Source organism: Hypanus sabinus, chromosome 3 (genome assembly GCF_030144855.1).
Source record: "Hypanus sabinus isolate sHypSab1 chromosome 3, sHypSab1.hap1, whole genome shotgun sequence".
Taxonomy (NCBI): Eukaryota; Metazoa; Chordata; class Chondrichthyes; order Myliobatiformes; family Dasyatidae; genus Hypanus; species Hypanus sabinus.
Window position 1 is genome coordinate 140,849,092 of NC_082708.1, and position 18,839 is coordinate 140,867,930.

The 18,839-nt window shown below is 44.0% G+C and overlaps 1 protein-coding gene across 8 annotated transcripts in view; it reads right to left on the minus strand.

Annotated features, from left to right (window-relative positions):
• LOC132391695 (protein Jade-1-like) overlaps nt 1-8,234 on the minus strand; it is a 157,610-nt gene extending 149,376 nt beyond the window's left edge. Inside the window, exon 1 of one of the 8 annotated variants that reach the window (XM_059965225.1) lies at nt 8,098-8,234. Coding sequence is in view for 3 of the 8 variants with exons in the window: in XM_059965230.1 (XP_059821213.1) it covers nt 7,287-7,356 (70 nt within the window). In the remaining 5 variants the exon portion in view is untranslated. The other 7 variants (XM_059965224.1, XM_059965227.1, XM_059965230.1 and 4 more) reach the window with 7 other exon arrangements.
• Between the last annotated feature and the right edge of the window lie 10,605 nt (nt 8,235-18,839).

Here is an 18,839-nt window from a genome sequence, read left to right on the forward strand (position 1 = left end):
ACTACTGGTAATAGAAGTGGACTTGGCCTTTTGGACAGCTGCCTTCCTATCCAATCTGCTGATTGCCCCAAGGTCCAAAAGATGATTATTCTCAGCCCTATATACATTGAACAAGACCTTCCACAGCCTCCAACATTGAGGTGCCACAGTAGCGGTTAGTGTAACTCGGGGCATTGAAGTTCATTTCTGGCGCTGTCTGTAATGAGCTTGTACGTTGTCTCCTTGACCCTGTGGGTTTCATCCAGATGCTCCGGTTTCGTCCCACAGTCCAAAGACGCACTGGCCAAACTGCCCTGAGATTAGGCTAGTGTTAAAGAGGTAGTTTGCTGGGCAATGTCTCAATGAGCCAGAAGGGCCTGTTACACACTGTATCTCTAAATAAATAACAAAGATTACAAATTCAGAAAACTTTGCAATCTAGAGCTTTAAGAGATTTCTCCTCACTTTACTCCCAAATAATAAACCATTTAACCCAAGTGTATATCCCCCAAGTTGTAGAATTTACAGCCTTCGGAAACAGTCTCTATGTATCTTCTGTCAAAGCCGTCACAATATGGCATATCATACTTCTCACTCTTCCACACTCACTGCTCACACCAGCTAAGTGATCCAAGATGGCCTGTGAATATTGCAGCTCCTTTTAGCCCACTTTCTAAATTGGTACCAAACATTTCAGCTAAAAACAAAATATCTGTTGACTTAACAGGCAAAATAAAGTAGTAATATCCATCTCATTATTTTGTGTTTCCAGCCATGCTGCTCAGGAAATTCACTGAATGAAAATTAACAGAAGATAGATAAACACAATTTGCGATTAAAAATTAAGTGCCTTTTCAAACTGTGAAATGCAATACAACTCCAAGGCACCTGCCCACCTCTCTTAACAATGAACAATTTAAATTTCACAGCTTCTTTGTATAATTTAAAAACTTCCTCTTGGGAAAAAAAACATTAAGAGACTTACAAGTTAACTGTTTTATCTAGAAGTTATCATCCAAACAGTATCACCCATTTCAAACAACCATTTTTGCAACCTTCGAAATGAGAAAGTTTACATTACAAAACACAAAACTCCCAATAAGTAAATTAAAAGTAAAACTGTATGATATAAAGTCTCTCAAAAAGAACTTGCAATTTTACAGATTTACAAAACTTAAGCTTTGAGCAGTAATAAACAACAGGTCTTAGTATGGCTAACCAGAGCAAAGGATGAGCTTGACAAAGATGCACTGAATCATGGCATGTCTAACGTGGGAAAGCAAGGAGAAGCTGCTTGGCGTGGATGAGACAGGGTGGAGAGCCTGTTTCAATGCTGTTGTGTTCTATGACTCTATTAGCAGGTGGCTCAAAAACTTCGGGAATTTCCAGTTTAAGTAAGGTGGGAATGATAAGAAAAGCTGGTCTTGTTTGGAGTATGGCTGTACTTTGAACCTGTATGGGTAATGGAAACTGTGTCAATCAGGGGTTTACTTTGGGGGGGGGGGGGGAGGAAAGTGGACAGGCACTCAAGGGAAAATAATTCACAAACTGACAAAGAATAATGGGGCTGAATGGATGAAAGAGATAAAGTTGCTGGAAACTTTCAGGTCAGGCAGCATTTGTGGAAAGAGAAAGAGGGTCCCTGACCTGAAACACTGTCTTTATACAGATGCTGCTTGATCTGATGAGTGCTCTCAGCATTTTCTCTTTTAACAGCAGTATCTGGAATTTTTCATCCACATGGACTTACGTCCTGATGGGCAAATCATCCATTCAGTGGTAATTCTACACTTCTGGGTTAAAGTGATGAACCTGTAACAAACACGATCACTGTAGCAATTCCCCAAAGCACACTTAATTATATAATTAAGGCAACTTTTGTCTGATCCAAACTAAGGTCCTCTTAAAAATATCCCTAGGCAGCAACAGCATCAAACAGAGGAACCCTACAGCAGAAGATGGCAAGCATACATCTGGTTGCTTCCAGTTACATTGGTGACATGTCAGCTGGCTAACTGAGCAGTAGAAACTAATTTAATAGCAACGATCTTTTCTCCAACAAGACTGCAGGCAGAAATTTAGAAATATCTGTGGCAAATCCACTGCTATGGGGTTAAATTTTATTTGTGATTGATTTTTTTGTGTGGCTGAAGACAAGCTGGTGCTTGAACTGACCTTGAACTCTGGAATAATGACTGAGGTGCACAAATCAAACAAATGACAACTTCCTTATCTCATGGAAAAACAATATTGGAACTTGTTATATTTAAGAGAACTATGCCTTGATCAGAGCCGCCTAATTAACTGCAGGTATAAAGTATAAAGATACATAAAAAATTATAATGTAAAACATGCTTCCAAAGTTTTAACGGAAAAATAATAATCAATTATTATTATAATTATCCAGAAAGTCATGAGGCATGGGATCAGTGGAACCTTGACTGTTTTGATAAAAAATTGGCTTACAGGAAGAAAGCAGAGGGTAGTAACGGAAGTAAAGTATTCTGCCTGGAGGTCGGTGACTGGTGACGTGCCGCAGGGATCTGCCCTGGGACCCCTGCTCTTTGTGATTTTTATAAAATCACAATGAAGAGGCGGAAGGATGGGTAAGTTTGTGGATGACACGAAGATTGGAGGAGTTGTGGATGGAGCTGTAGGTTGTCGAAGGTTACGAGAGGATATAGACAGGATGCAGAGTTGAGCAGAAAAGTGGCAGATGGAGTTCAATCCGGATAAGTGTGAGGTGATGCATTTTGGAAGGACAAACCAGAAGGCCGAGTACAGGGTTAATGGTCGGTTACTTTAGAGTGTGGATGAACAGAGGGACCTTGGGGGTTTAAATCCATACTGTCACTGCACAGGTTGATAGGATACTTAAAAAGGCCTATAGGATGCCAGGCTTCATTAACAGGGGGATTGAGTTCAAGAGTAGAGAGGTCATGTTGCAACTCTACAAATCTCTGGTGAGACCGCACTTAAGAGTATTGTGTTCAATTCTGGTCACCTCATTATAGGAAGGATGTGGAAGCTATGGAGAGGGTGCAGAGGAGATTTACCAGGATGTTGCCTGGTTTGGAGAACAAGTCATATGAAGCAAGGTTAGCAGAGCTGGGACTTTTCTCTTTGGAGCGTAGAAGAATGAAAGGGGACTTGATAGAGCTCTACAAGATTATGAGAGGTGTAGATAGGGTGGATAGTCAGTACCTGTTTCCCAGGGCATGAATAGCAAACACCAGAGGGCATACGTACAAAGCTAAGGGAGGGAAGTTTAGGGGAGACATCAGGGGTAAGTTTTTTTACAAAGAGGGTTGTGGGTGCCTGGAATGACTTGCCAGGGATGGTGGTGGAGGCTAAAACATTAGGGGTATTTAAGAGCCTCTTGGACAGGCACATGGATGAAAAAAAAAGTTACCGGGTAGTGTGGGTTTAGTACTTTTTTTAAAGGAATATATGGGTTGGCACGACATCGAGAGCTGAAGGGCCTGTACTGTGCTGTAGTATTCTAATGTCTAGTGTCAATTTTCAGTTCAAAGTTCAAGATCATTTTATTCTCAAAGTACATAAATGTCATCACATACTACCCTGCGATTCTTTTTTTTTGGCAGGCTTTCATTCCCGAGTACTGAGCAATTCTGCCGAGCAAGGGAATTGAAGAACGCTCCTTTACTTGCCCTTAGTGAGTACTCACCCTTCTCAGACAATGCATTAACAAACAAACATCGATTGTATAAACTTTAATGATAAGATGAAGTACTTGAATACAAAGACTTGGCTTAAGAGTTTAAAATATTCAAAGAAATACAAGATACTGGATGAAACAATAATGTAAATTGTAGAAAATAGTCAAGTTGTCAGATTATTCATGAAAGGACAATTTGACTCAGCAACATAAAAGTTAGCAAATATCTGGCAAGGGCACAGCAGGTGTCAGAAGAGTTGACAGCGCCAGAAGTGGAAAACTTGGCCAGTAAGTTTTAATCACAAAGAAAGAATGAACTGCTTGATAAAAAGGGGCATCTAATTAAAATCACCATATCACCCAAGAAATGCACATAAAGGAAAATGCATTGGCTTGCTTCATGTTACATAACTGAGAGTGATTCAGTGGTATTCAAACTAAACTATCATTATTCTGATAGGAAAACCCAGCAGCTGTAAGTGTGACACAGTATAGAATTATCATCAGGTAAAACAGCAAAATACAAAGCAGAATCCATTACTATCTTCCATGAAAAATTACACTGTCAATGAGATTGAAATAGAGCAGAGAAAATTTACAAGGACGTTGCCAGAACTTCAGGGAGAGGGAAATTTGAATAGATCAGGACTTTATTCCTGGAACATAGATAAATGAGGGGAAATTCAATGGAGGTATACAAAATTATGATAGGGGAAATGCAAGCAGTCTTTTTCCATTGAGGTTGGGTGAGACTAGAACTAGAAGTTATGGGTTAAGGGTGAAAGGTGAAATGTTTAAGTGGAACATGAGGGTGAATTTCTTCACTCAGAGGGTGGTGAGAGTGTGGAACAAGCTGCCAACGGAAGTGGCTTAAACTCAAAATTTAAGAGAAATTTGTATAGGTACATGGATGGGAGGAGTATGGAGAGCTGTGGTCCAGGTGCAGGTCTATAGGACTAGACAAGTTAATAGTTCAGTATGGACAAAATGGGCCAAAGGACCTTTTTCTGTGCTGTACTGTTCTAAGACTCTCTGGCAATCAGATTCCCGCTCTGCAATCAAATTCTTACATCCATCTCTGAAACAGACTTCAGAGATGCAAAAATTTGATCACAAAAGCAAACATATCACTGCCTTATATCAAAAGAATTTGCATAAACTGAATAGTCATCTTAAGGGAGATGTTAATTAAATTGTTCTTAAATTAAGAATGAAGCAAACATCTAAAGTATATGCAACTCAAACAAAAATCTGTTGGAAGAACACAGCGCAACAGACAGCACCTGTAGAGATAAATGGAGGATCAACATATTGGGTCAAGACGTTGCATCTGGACTGAAAAGGCAGGTGATCAGTACAAAGAGGGCTACTCTACTCTACTCATTCAGTCCAGATGAAGGATCTCAATCCAAAGCATTTACTATCTCCTTATCTCCACAAACGTTGCCTGATCATCAAATTCTTCCAAAAGTTCTTCTTTGCTCCAGATTCTAACATCTGGAGTCTTTTGCTTTGTCCATGTGTTTGTAACTTTAGTACTCAACCTACACATAGCCTTTCTGCTCTATAATTTTCATATCTGACCGAGACATTAGAAGTTTCTACAAGCCACACAAAAATTGCCCAGATGGAAATAATGCACCTGGTTAAATGGCATAACCCTCAAAGTTAATTATTGAACTAGTATATTTCTCGTAAATTCTAAATTCAGCTTTTTAAAAATTTGCCCATACAACGTCAATTACAAATCACAACTTAATAGAAAATTAAAGTTCTCAAGACACAGTAGAACACCTCAAGAAAATGAAATAGGTTCATTTCATTATTCGTGGGCATTGCCTTTGTACACGTTCACAAAACAAAGACTTTCTCTCAACCTAAGAGATTCTGCAGGTGTCAGAAATCCAGGGCAACGCACACAAAATGCTGGAGGAACTCAGCAAGTCAGGCAGCATCCTTGGAGAGAAAAACAGTCCACAGTTCGGACAAAGACTTCATCAGGACGCATTATATCTAAACAAGTGCAATCAGACCAATTAATAAAGAGGAAAATAAAGGTACAGGAGCAAGTTTCCATCAATTCTAGTTAACCTACACAGGGAACTACCCGCACATTGATCAGAGAATGAGTTTATATGCCCAGCAGTCTAGCTCCGTAACACTCAATTGATCCAGCAGTATTTTTTCCAACGTATTATTACATCACTTTTTTTTTTAAACTGTTCAGTCACCATGAATGAACTACACATTGGCTGTTGGTCACTTAGCAACGCTTTCTCTTATGGGAAGTACATCACCACAACACACTTGAGATAATGTAAACTCCTAAACAGAAGAAAGTCTGCAGATGCTGGAAATCCCATACAATACACACGAACTGCTGGAGGAACTGAAGTCTGACAGCAACCATGGAAATGATAAAACTGTTGCCGGTTCAGGCCAAGCCCCTTCAACAGGACCAGAATGGAAGAGGGAAGATGTCAAAACAAGGTGGTGGGGGAAGGGAAGGAAAACAAGGTGAGGGGTGATAAGTGGAACAGGCAAAAATCATAGGAGAAAGGAAAGGAGGAGGGACACCAGGGGGAATTGATAGGCAGATGAGGGGAAGAGGTAAGAGGCCAGAGTGGGGGAAAATTACTGGAAGTTGGAGAAATTGATGTCCATCCCATCAGGTTGGAGGCCACCTGAACGGAATGAGGTATTGCTCCTCCAATCTGAGTGGCCACATCGTGGCAGAAGAGGAGGCAATGGACCAACATGTCAGAACTGTGAACTCCTACCCAGATTTACTACCACACTGAAATCAGAGATGTTTGGGGGACAAAGATATAGATTATATCTACCCAAATATCACAAAGAGCAAAAGTTTATGAAAAGTAACTGCCATTCTCTGAAACACTGATACAGCCTTTCAAAGCTTTCAGCCAGCTCGACATTGATATCTGAATGTTAGAAAAGTGGAAAGGCTGAACATTATGAAATCAAGAGTGTGCCCTTAGCCCCTACGCTACTGTTTATCGAAGATAACCTCTGGTAGCCTTGCCAAATGCACACAGTGCATTCGAGGGGATACATTTGGCCTCCGAACAGGACGGTGCATTCCAACACAACTACTGTTGCCTCAATTTTCATGCTCCTTCTGTGTCCTGAATACTAGCAGCTGCGTTGGCAGTTAAGTATTCCGAAACTACATGCAGGTTTTCCCCCTCCAAAAATATCAAGTCACAAACTACGATCATTTCCAGAAACCAAACCCATTCATAATTTCTAAAACTGTTCGATTTTCCCCTTGAAATCGAGGGAGTAATGAAATGACACGCTGTATAAACAAATCGGACCGCACGTCGCACGGAAGAAAGTTTAAGCCGTAAAGTTACGAGCACAAAACTGAGGAAACTGACATGTTCAGTAGTTATATTTGTAAATGTCTCCCATAAATTAAATAACACTTTTTAACATGCGATCACTTACATGCTAAAGTCTCAATGCAAGTGCACCTTAATTTCTCTCGGTGCTGTTATCTAAGCAACATGTGTTAACACTCCACCAGGCTCGCGTCCTGCCCCCCGATCGCCCGTCCCTTAACATGCTGTACACATTTTCGTCGTTCCCTCCCCCACGGTTTTACTTTTGCTCCACTTGAATCTCGAGTAAAGACAGGGTGGCAGTAATTTATCTCTCGGCACCACGGCGAGCATTTGGGCGCAAATGCAAACGCAGGGAGCCACGAAGGGCGTCTGCAGCCCCGCCGGGTGCTGACGGACGGCCCCGGCCCCGGCCCCGACCCCGGGCCGCCCGCCCGCCCGGCCGGCCGGTCGCGTCACGTCCCGCGGCGCCTGGCAACAGCAGTGGCCAAATATACACATCGCTCCGACCCGGTCGGGACTCCGCGAGCAACTCCACCGTGACCGAATGCAATCCCAGCCCCGTCCTCCAGCCGCTTCATTTTTTAAAAAAACATCGCAGTCGCAATTTTTAACAATAACCCGCGCATATTAAACACTGCAGCCGGAGGTCTCCGCCTTCCTGGTAACTTTTGCAGGAAAAAGGACACCCTATCATTTTCCTGCCTGCTTCCACCACCACCCACCCCCTCCTGTTCTCTCACAACACACAAGCTTTTGGCGCCATATTAATGACGTACTATATTATTTCCATCATCGGCGACGTTCGGGATCAAATTGCTGAACTAAAAAAATTCCCCTTGTAGCAGAAACTAGGCCAACAACGGAAAAGACATCAAAAGCTTGACATTTTCCTTAAACGCCGGATCTCCTCCTCTGCTTCCTCTCCCTCCCTCCACGTACTCTCCATCGTCCTCCTGTTTTCTCTCTCTCTCTCTCTCTCTCTCTCTCTCTTTCTCTACACATTAATCTCTCTTTTCCCTCCCCAAAAGAAAACGAGCCCAAACGCTTAAAAGTATTGGAAGAGGACAGTACCTGCTGTAAAAAAAATTGTGTGTGTTTGTTTTGTTTTGGCTTTAAAGCTGGTCTGTTGACGTGAAACTGGATGGAAATGGTGAAGATTTTTTGAATGTGGAGTTCAGGCAGCTGCAGTGGCAGATTGTGGCTCCCTCTATCTTTCTTTCTCGCTCCCTCTTTCACATATGCACTGACTGACGTTGGTCCTTATGGTGGAATTGGTTGGGTGAAACAAGGACTCTCTACCTTCTCTTTCTGTCGGTCTCCGCTTGCTGCCAGACGAGGGAGTGCTTTCATGTTGTGTCAACACGATGACAGCGAGCCTCCTTTGCAAGCCAGCTTTCGTTTTCCACTACGACTCGATGCCTTGTTTAACAGACGAATTTGGAACGCGACGCTTAAGAGGGAGGGTAATTTAAAACTTAATTCACAATTTCTTAATCACGTTAAAAACTAAAACAAAAATGTTTATCTTCAGTTTTCCGTGGGATTTTAAGAAGTTTGACAGTTGGCCACTATTGCAATGCAGCAAAACAGCAGCAAGGTAAATATAGTCAACGGATCAGGCAGTATCAATGGAAGGAAATGTTTTGGGTCGAGACAATTCATTCATTTATTTAAATATTTTTTTTGAGATACAGCGTGGAATAAGCCCTTCGGGCCGCGACCCCAGCGTAATCATGGGACAATTTACAATAATCAACTAATCTACTAAGCGGTTTGTGGGAGGAAACCGGAGCACCCAGAAGAAACTCACGTCACGGGGAGAAAATACTAGGGCAATCCTTCAATTTGCGGCGCTTCTGACTACTTGGAATTATGAAAAAATGAAATTTCTTGAAACCCTGTTTTGATTATGTTATAACCTTTATTTTAGGCTCTGGAATGAAGACCAGATCTTGGCATTGAGAACTGTCATATTTTAAGGCGTTTTTGCAGAGTTTTCACGGAAGAATGTCAGTACTATCATAATACTAAATTTAAAATGAAATGACATTTCAACGTCAATCCAGCAAATAAAAACCATGCCCTTTAATAAATTTGTTTTAATTCATTTTAAGTACATTCAAAAATTTTTGTGACATTTTCTAAGCATGTCAATATTTTCCTTGGCTAAACAACAAAACATTTATTTACTAATTAGACTATTGGAATTTTAACCCTTTTTGTCAGAATACTGATTTTGGCATCAAATCACTTGACTCTAGCAAATGAGTTCAGACCAATATTATACTCAACAAAACGTTATTTCCCATCAAAATGTGCACTGTGATGGTAATGACAAAATGCATTGACAAACAATGGGTTTAGTTTAACATTAACTCTGACAAAATATTCGTCCAACTAGAAGAAGCAATACTTACAATTAAATACACGTCCTTGCAATCTGCACTATTTATCAAAATTCCATAAGAGATCACAGTTTTTAAGGAAGGCGGCTAGAGAACTCATTTAAAAACATCCACGTGAAACATGAACATAGGTAGCCTAGCTAAACTAGGTATTGTCTAGTATTGTTTTTAAAAAACAACAATGCTTACCCTGCCTAACCCTCCCGAACTCTGGAATAAGCAGCAATTCAAATTTTAAACAGTTTCTAGAGATTATTCTGAACTATCCATAAGAGAGAACACTTTTTTACACTGACAAAACATTTACTCAACTCTCTACACACTTTTTTATTATCACAAAGGCTTCTGAAACACTCAGAGAAATCTCGACAACTCTGACAAAAAAGCAGCATTTGAAAGTTAAAGCACATTCTTATCGTCTCCGTTAGTGCGTAGCTGAAGCCACAGGAAGATGAAGGCCATTCTGTTCTTGTTGCTGGCCTACTGGAGGTTCTGGTGGGGTATTCACTGTTATAAAACTTTGTACTGCCTAACTTTTCTTATTCACGGCCCTTTTGTTTCTTTGATTAACTCTCCACGGTCATCTCTTAAGTCTCTGTTCACACTTTGGTAAATATGAGATGATCTTAAGTTTTCCTGTCTCCCTTCTTTTTGTCGTATCTCTCTCTTCCAAGGTACTGCTGATATTTCACTGGGTCTTTAATTGTGTCTCTGGATATTTTTGATTGATCTGCTGAGGATTTTGGGCCATCTTGACAACTTTATCACCAGCTGTGTGATGGTAATGACATTCTCACTTTTTAAAGGAAAAGTTGGCTAAGTCTCGCACTTACTAACTCAACTGGATAGCTAGCTAGTAAATATAATTTAAATATACAGAAATAAAGTGAAGTTACATATTTCTCAGTTGAAACACTCAATTAGTAATTCATTTAGTAATGACACGTAATAAACATACTCTCAGATCAAGAGATATAAATCTTTAAATTGCTCATATTTCTAGACATCAAAATGTCAGTTTTCTGCTATGACAGCCTGTCATCTCTCATTTCCATGGCAATGACATAAGCAATTGTTTGAAAAAACTTGTTTGGTCTTTAAAATGTTAGAAACGTGTGTTAGAAATGACAGAAGTGTTGGGGACAGCAGTTCTTTGTCATTAAAAATGTACAAATTTATAAACAACACATTAATCTGACATGTTTAAAAAGTTCTTGTGAGGAAATACAAACTAAAAGTTTCATGAATTTAATATTTATCATCATTTTATTTTGAAGATGTAGTTACAGAGAGGACAAGCCCAAAACAGTGAAATTCCAGCACATTCAAGTTTTTAACTCACTTAAAAAAATAAGAAAATATTATTTATAAACAAAAGAAAATATGCAGATGCTGGAAATCTGAGCAACACACACAAAGTGCTGGAGGAACTCAGCAGGCCAAGCAGCATCGATGAGAAAAAGTACAGTCAACGTTTCAGGCCGAAACCCTTCGGTAGGTTTGAAGAAAAAATGCTGAGGAGTAGATTTTAAAAAGTTGGGATTCAGGCATGTCAGCAACAGGCAGTGGACGGCTTGGTGTTCTCCTTAGTTGCAGAAAAGGCCTTTGATCGTGTCGAATGGCCGTATCTTTTTTTCACTTTAGAATAATTTGGTTTGGGCAATAATTTTAGTAAGTGGGTGAAGGTTCTTTATAATGACCCTTTGGCTGAGATTCTCACTGATGGTATTAGGTCAGATAATTTTAGTACTCTCAGGGGTAGCTGGCAGGGCTGCCCTTTATCATCACCACTTTTCACACTAGTGATCGAGCCATTGGCTGAGGCTATTCAGTGAGACCCCAAAATATCTGCCCCAGACATAGGACTAAAGTCACATAAAATTACATTGTATGCAGATGATGTTCTAATTTTCTCATCAAACCCTGCTATATCAGCGCACCACCTTATACAATGCATCAATTCATTTAGCGCCTTTTCAGGTTGTAAAATCAACTTTACTAAATCAGAGGCTATGCCTCTGGGGAATCTGCAGCAGGTACCTGACACTCAGGGCGTTTTCCCCTTTAAATGGTTGCAGACAGGTTTTGTTTACTTGGGCATATTTATCACACCTGCATTTGATCAATTGTTCAAAGATAACTTTACACAGTTATTTGACAAAACCAGACAGGATCTTGAGTGTTGGAGCATTCTTCCCATTTCTTGGTTTGGCCGAATATCGTTGCTCAAAATGAACATTCTTCCTCATCTGCTCTACCCAATATGAATGATTCCAGTCATTTTTGCCCAACAAATAATTTAAAAAATAAATCGCTGGTTTGTTTCTTTCATCTGGAACAAAAAAAGACCCTGTAGCGATGTGCTACACACAGCGCTGAAATAACGACACGCAGTCGGTAAGTCGTTTTGAGACTAGTTTATTCAAACTTCGCAGCGCTGGCATTTAATCCCTAGTGCTCGCCCTCTCCGGGTGGAAATTACGTCAGAGGTGCATTACCAAAGTCTCTCCTTGCGTGATGGCTATTTGTGAGCCGGTTCGCCTGCGCAGAAAGTGGGTCGCCACATAACCCCCCCCCCCCCCCCACCCTGTCGAACCAGCGATACACCCCCCAATGTCCACAGACTGGATCAGTCTCTGTTTGGGAGGTCTGCCTCTGCACCACGGTGCCTGAACCTTGACCGGCTGCGCCAAGTCCACATGGGCTGGTTTGAGTCGGTCCACCGTGAAAACCTCCTCTTTCCCTGCAATGTCCAGAACATATGTGGACCCGTTGTTGTTGATTACCCTGAACGGCCCTTTGTACAGCCGCTGTAGCGGCGCCCGGTGTCCGTCCCTTTGTACAAATACAAACTTACAGTCCTGCAGGTCTTTGGGTACATGGGTCGGGGTCTGTCCGTGCTGTGAAGTCAGCACGGGGGCCAGGTTGCCGAGCCTTTCGCATAGTCTGTCCAGGACTGCTGCGGGTTCTTCCTCTTGCATCCTTGGGGCTGGTATGAACTCTCCCGGGACAGCCAGGGGTGCACCGTACACCAACTCGGCCGACGAGGCATGCAGATCCTCTTTGGGCGCTGTGCGAATTGCAAGCAGGACCCAAGGAAGCTCGTCCACCCAGTTAGGTCCTCTCAGGCGGGCCATGAGAGCCAACTTCAAGTGACGGTGGAAGCGTTCCACTAGTCCGTTCGACTGTGGATAGTAGGCAGTATTGTGGTGTAGCTGCGTTCCCAACAGGCTGGACACAGCTGACCACAGTCTGGAGATGAACTGGGCGCCTGTGTCAGAGGTAAGGTGGACCAGTACCCCGAAACGTGCTACCCAGGTTGCAATCAGTGCTCGGGCGCAGGTATCGGCAGATGTGTCGGTGAGTGGGACTGCCTCTGGCCACCTCGTGAACCGGTCTACCATAGTTAGGAGGTACCGCGCTCCTCGGGACACTGGTAGGGGGCCCACGATATCCACATGAATGGACGAACCTCCGGTAGGTGGGTTTGAACTGCTGCGGCGGGGCTTTAGTGTGCCGCTGCACCTTGGCTGTTTGGCACTGCGCGCACTTTCTGGCCCATTCACTGACCTGCTTGCGAAGTCCGTGCCACGCGAACTTGCTGGACACCAGCCAGACGGTTGTCCTGATAGATGGGTGTGCCAAACCGTGTATGGAGTCGAAAACTTGCCGCCTCCAGGCTGCCGGGACGATGGGGCGAGGTTGGCTGGTGGCCAAGTCGCACAGGAGGGTCCTCTCACCTGGGCCTACGGGAAAGTCCTGCAGCTGCAACCGAGACTGTTGTCCTGTAGCTGGGCATCTCGTCGTCTGCCTGCTGCGCCTCCGCCAGTGCTGCATAGTCCACCCCCAGGGACAGGGCCTGGACAGCTGGTCTGGAGAGTGCGTCCATCACGACGTTGTCCTTTCCCGAGATGTGCAGGATGTCCGTCGTGTACTCGGATAGGTAGGACAGATGTCGCTGCTGAGGAGCCAACCAGGGATCGAACACCTTCGTGAACGTGAAGGTCAACGGTTTGTGGTCCGTGAACGCGGTGAACGGCCTGCTTTCTAAGAAGTACCTGAAATGCCAGATTGCCAGATACAGTGCCAACAACTCCCAGTCAAAAGCACTGTACTTGAGTTCGGGTGGTCGTAGGTGCTTGCTGAAGAACTGCTGTGTCGGATGCGTCCACCATGAGTGTAGTCGTTACGTCTGTTCTGGGGTGCACCAGCAACACAGCATCTGACAAGGCTTCCTTGGCTTTAACGAAAGCGGCCGCGGCCTCCTCGTCCCAAGTGATGTCCTTGCCTTTACCCGACATCAGGGTGTACAAAGGGCGCATGATACGGGCTGCTGAGGGGAAGAAACAGTGGTAGAAGTTCACCATACCAACGAACTCCTGCAGGCCTTTGACCGTGTTGGGCCGGGCAAAGTGGCGGATTGCGTCTACCTTGGCGGGCAGAGGTGTTGCCCTGTCTTTGGCAATCCTGTGGCCCAGGAAGTCAATGGTATCGAGACCGAACTGGCATTTGGCCGGGTTGATCGTGAGGCCGAAATCACTCAGGCGGGAGTAGAGCTGGCGGTGGTGGGACAGATGCTCCTGGCGACTACTGCTGGCTATGAGGCTGCCGTCCAAATCGATGAACGCAAAGTCCAGGTCACGTCCCACCACATCCATTAGCCGCTGGAACATCTGTGCGGCATTCTTCAGGCTGAACGGCATTTGGAGGAACTCGAACAGGCCGATCGGGGTGATAAGTGCTGTTTTGGGGATATGTTCAGGGTACACCGGGACTTGATGGTATCCCCGGACGAGGTCTACTTTGGAAAATATTCTTGCCCCGTGCAGGTTTGCTGCAAAGTCCTGTCTGTGTGGCACGGGGTAGCGGTCTGGAGTGGTAGCCTTGTTCAGTCTGCGGTAGTCGCCGCATGGTCTCCAACCCCCAGCTGCATTGGGCTCTATGTGCATTGGGGAGGCCCATGGGCTGTCGGACCTCCATACGATCCCCAATTCCTCCATCCTCTTGAACTCCTCCTTCGCCAGACGGAGCTTTTCCGGGGGGAGCCTTCGTGCGCGGGCATGGAGGGTTGGTCCCTTGGTCGGGATGTCGTGCTGTACCTTGTGTCTGGGCATGGCTGCCGTGAACTGTGGTGCTAGAATTGATGGAAAGTCCACCAGGATTCTGGTGAATTTGTTGTCCGACAGTGTGATGGAGTCCAGGTGTGGGGTCGGCAACTTGGCTTCACCCAGGGAGAACGTCTGGAAAGTCTCGGCATGTACCAGTCTTTTCCCTTGCAAGTCGACCAACAGGCTGTGAGCTCGCAAGAAGTCCACCCCCAGGAGTGGTTGGGCCACCGCAGCCAGTGTGAAGTCCCATGTGAACCGGCTGGCGCTGAACTGCAGCTGCACTGTGCGGGTGCCGTAGGTCCATATCGTGCTGCCGTTTGTGGCCCTCAGGGTGGGTCTTGGCTTCCTGTTGCGGGTGTCGTACCCCGTCGGGGGCAAGACGCTGATTTCCGCTCCGGTGTCAACTAAGAAGCAGCATCCCGACTGTTTGTCCCAGCCGAACAAGAGGCTGTCCTGGTGGCCAGCCGCCATAGTCATTAGCAGCAGCTGGCCCTGGCCCTTGCAGGGCGGGCGACATCGGCGGGCTTTTGTGCCCCACCGCTGATGGTAGAAGCACCACTGTTCACTGGCCTCCTCACTCCTGCCTCTGTGTTGTGTGCGCCCTCCTGTTGGGCCTGGTCTGGTCTGCTGTGGGGCGCGCGGCCTGGTAATCTGACCGATGGATGCCACACTCTCCCTCTTGGCTTTCCACAGGACGTCTGCCCGGGCCACCACCTTCCGGGGGTCGCAGAAATCTGCGTCGGCCAGCAGCAGATGTATGTCCCCGGGCAGTTGCTCTAGGAACACTTGCTCGAACATGAGGCAGGGCTTGTGTCTGTCAGCCAGGGCCAGCATCTCATTCATCAATACTGACGGCAGCCTGTCTCCCAAACTGTCCAGATGAAGCAGGCGGGCACCCTGCTTACGCCATGAGAGGCCAAAGGTCCCAATGAGCAGCGCTTTAAATGCTTCATATTTTCCTTCTTCCGGGGGTGACTGTATGAAATCTGCAACCTGGGCGGCCGTCTCCTGGTCAAGGGCGCGCACCACGTGGTAGTAACGCGTGGAATCAGAGGATATCTGCTGAATCTGGAACTGGGCTTCTGCTTGGCTAAACCACACGCGTGGTCGCAGCGTCCACAAAGTCGGCAGGTTTAGTGAAACTGCGTGAACAGATGAAGAGTCGGTCATCTTTGGTCCAAATCCTGTTTGGACCGTCTGGGTCACCAATGTAGCGATGTGCTACACACAGCGCTGAAATAACGACACAGTCGGTAAGTCATTTTGAGACTAGTTTATTCAAATTTCGCGGCGCTGGCATTTAATCCCTAGTGCCCGCCCTCTCCGGGCAGAAATGGCGTTAGAGGTGCATTACCAAAGTCTACCCCTGCGCGCTGGCTATTTGTGAGCCGGTTCGCCTGCGCAGGAAGTGGGTCACCACAGCCCTGTATTAAAATGTCTAAGTCACAGCTTCCCAGTAGTCTAGGGGGTCTGGATTTTCCAGACATCAAAAAATATCAATTAAGTTCCTTTTTATTGTATGTGGTTGACTGAGTTCGCAGGGACCCCTTCTCAATTTGGCTAGACTTTGAAACTTCACAAACAAAATGCCCTCTTATTAATGTGCTTTTCCTCAATAAGATGAAACTAGTTAAGGAATATTGTCGCAATCTAATAACAATTAATACAGTCAGGGCTTGAGGGCTGTGCAACAAATTGAGGGCAAAGCAGCGAAAATATCACCCTTCACTCCAATAACAGCCAGTCCAGATTTTCAGCCTGGCATAATGGATTGTGGGTTTAAACTTTGGATTTCTAAGGATATTTTCCATCCAGGAGATTTGTTTAATGAAGAACAATGATGTCTTTTTGTCAAATAGTACAGAAATTTAACATACCCAACAGGGATCTTTTTCGTTTCTTTCAGATAAGAGATTACATACAGAAAAAAACAACATTATTAGCTGATTTCTATAGTTCTGACATAGAAAAGAGGATGTTCTGTTCTAAGGGTGAAGTCTCCATTAGTACTTTTTACAGCATCCTGAGGGAATGTTCGTGTGGAGAGGCTGAGTAGCTGGGAAGGGTCTGGGAGTAGAAATTACAGCTGAAACATGGGAAGACATCTGTGATATTGCAAAGAAAATTTCAGTTTGTAATAGAACTAAAGCATTGCAACTCAAAATTATACATAGAGCCCATCTGACTCCAGATTATCTCTCAAAATTTAAGATGGGGTTTCGCCAATGTGTTCTAAATGTAAAGTAAATACTGGAACTTGCACCCACTGTTTTTGGACTTGTCCCAAACTTCAGGCATACTGGAGTGATATTTTGGGTGAAATGGAAAAGATCTCGGCACGGACTAGAAGGGCCAAGATGGCCTGTTTCTGTGCTGTAATTGTTATATGGTTATATTCTGAAGATGGAGCTTGAGCTGGACACGATGTCTTTTCTCTTAGGCTTACCCAGCAGTCATATTATTAATGCACATTGGAAAAATCTTTTTAACATCCTGACTTTCAGTGTTAGGAAGAACATTTTACTTTGTTGGATATCCAATAAGGCTCCTGGACTTTTTGGTTGGCGTAAATTGCTCATGGATTACATTCCTTTGGACTTTTAGACATGTATGGTACACTCAAAAACAAATAGTTTTCAGAAAACATGCCAAGCTTTTCTGCAGTATGTAGATGTAAACCTGTCTGCTATGCTAAAAAGGGTTTTTGTATAGGATGTTGTGGTGATGTCTGTATTTTGATGGAAGTGTTCTGATATCTGTGAGGGGAAGAAATGTAAATGTACCTGGAAATTGGAAGTTTTGTTATGCTGAGGAAAAAATAAAATATAACAAAAAGGTTGGGGTGGGGGAAAGAAACACCAGGTGAGGTGAAATTTGGATGGGGAGGGATGAAGTAAAGAGCTGGGAAGTAGTTTGGTGAAAGAGACAGAAGGCCATGGAAGAAAGAGAAAGGGGAGAGGAGCACAAGAGGGAGGTGATGGGTGGGCAAAAAGATAAGGTGAGGGAGGGAAAAGGGGATGGAGAATGGTGATGTGCGGGGGGCTTTACTGAAAGTTTAAGAAATTGATTTTCATGCCATCAGGTTGGAGACTACACAAATAGAATATAAGCTGTTGATCCTCCAACTTAAGTATGGCCTCTTCACGACAGTGGAGACCACACCAGGAGCACCGAACCAGTTTTGAAGCATACTGAAAAAAGTTTAGAGTTACTATTATCTCTCTTAAAACTACAATACTTGTTTTTGTAAAAACTTTTTTTTTCTTGAAAATCTACCCCAAGGACAGAAAAGTTAATTAAATTAAATTAATTAATTAAAGAATCACCCACATACTCCTTAGAGACAGCCACGGGAATCTGTACTGAAATATAAAGGGGAGCAGGCTAGTATCCACCCGTTCACAGCTGGAACTACCTATCCTGCTTGCTCTTTCCCCATCTACTTATACTGGCTATCTCCCCTCTATATTTTATTCTGGATGAAGGAATTCAATTCATTGTCAATTTCCCTCTGTAGATGCTGTCTGATCTGCTGAGTTCCTCCATCTTTTTGATTGTTGATCCAGAGTCCAGCATTGGCTGCCTCTTGTTTCTCCAGCAAGGTAAAGGTGTTGAGATCGAGACACAAGAACCTAAAGATGATTGAATCCCGAACAAAAATGAAACAACTGCTGGAGGACCTTAATGGGTTGAGCTGCACTTGTGGAGGCAAAGAGATAGCTGACATCTCGGTTTGGGTCCCTGCAGCAGGACAAACAAGCAATCTGCAGGAGGAACTCTTGTGTCTGTTGTGATAATTCAGCTTAGTGACAGTGATTAATGAGGACAAAAGAGAGTCATCCCAATTCTTCAAATAGTGCTCTGGGATCTTTTATGTCTAGGTGACAAGGCAGATAGAACTTCACTTTAACAATCTCCTCAAATATACAGCTTCTGATGGAATTTTGCTGCTTGAAGGATATTTCGGTTCGAAGCCACATCTGTTGGCAGCAGCTGTACATACAACATGCATCAAATGGTGGTGCATAGGGGTTATTGGCCAGGTAGAGTAACGTCAAATGGTATATGACACTTGTTTCAATAGCACTTCTGCAAAATTCTACAAGCTCCATCCATGCATTGCTGAGATAAGGCCTGTTCTGGCTTTTGTTAAAGATCTTCACCCACCCTAGGCTGCTACCAGATGGTTTTTGAGTCCATCATCTTTCACAAAGATAATAAAATCAAAATGCTATATGCATTAAACAAGTCAGGCAGCATATATGGAAAGAGAAACAGAATTAATGTTCAGGTTAAAGAC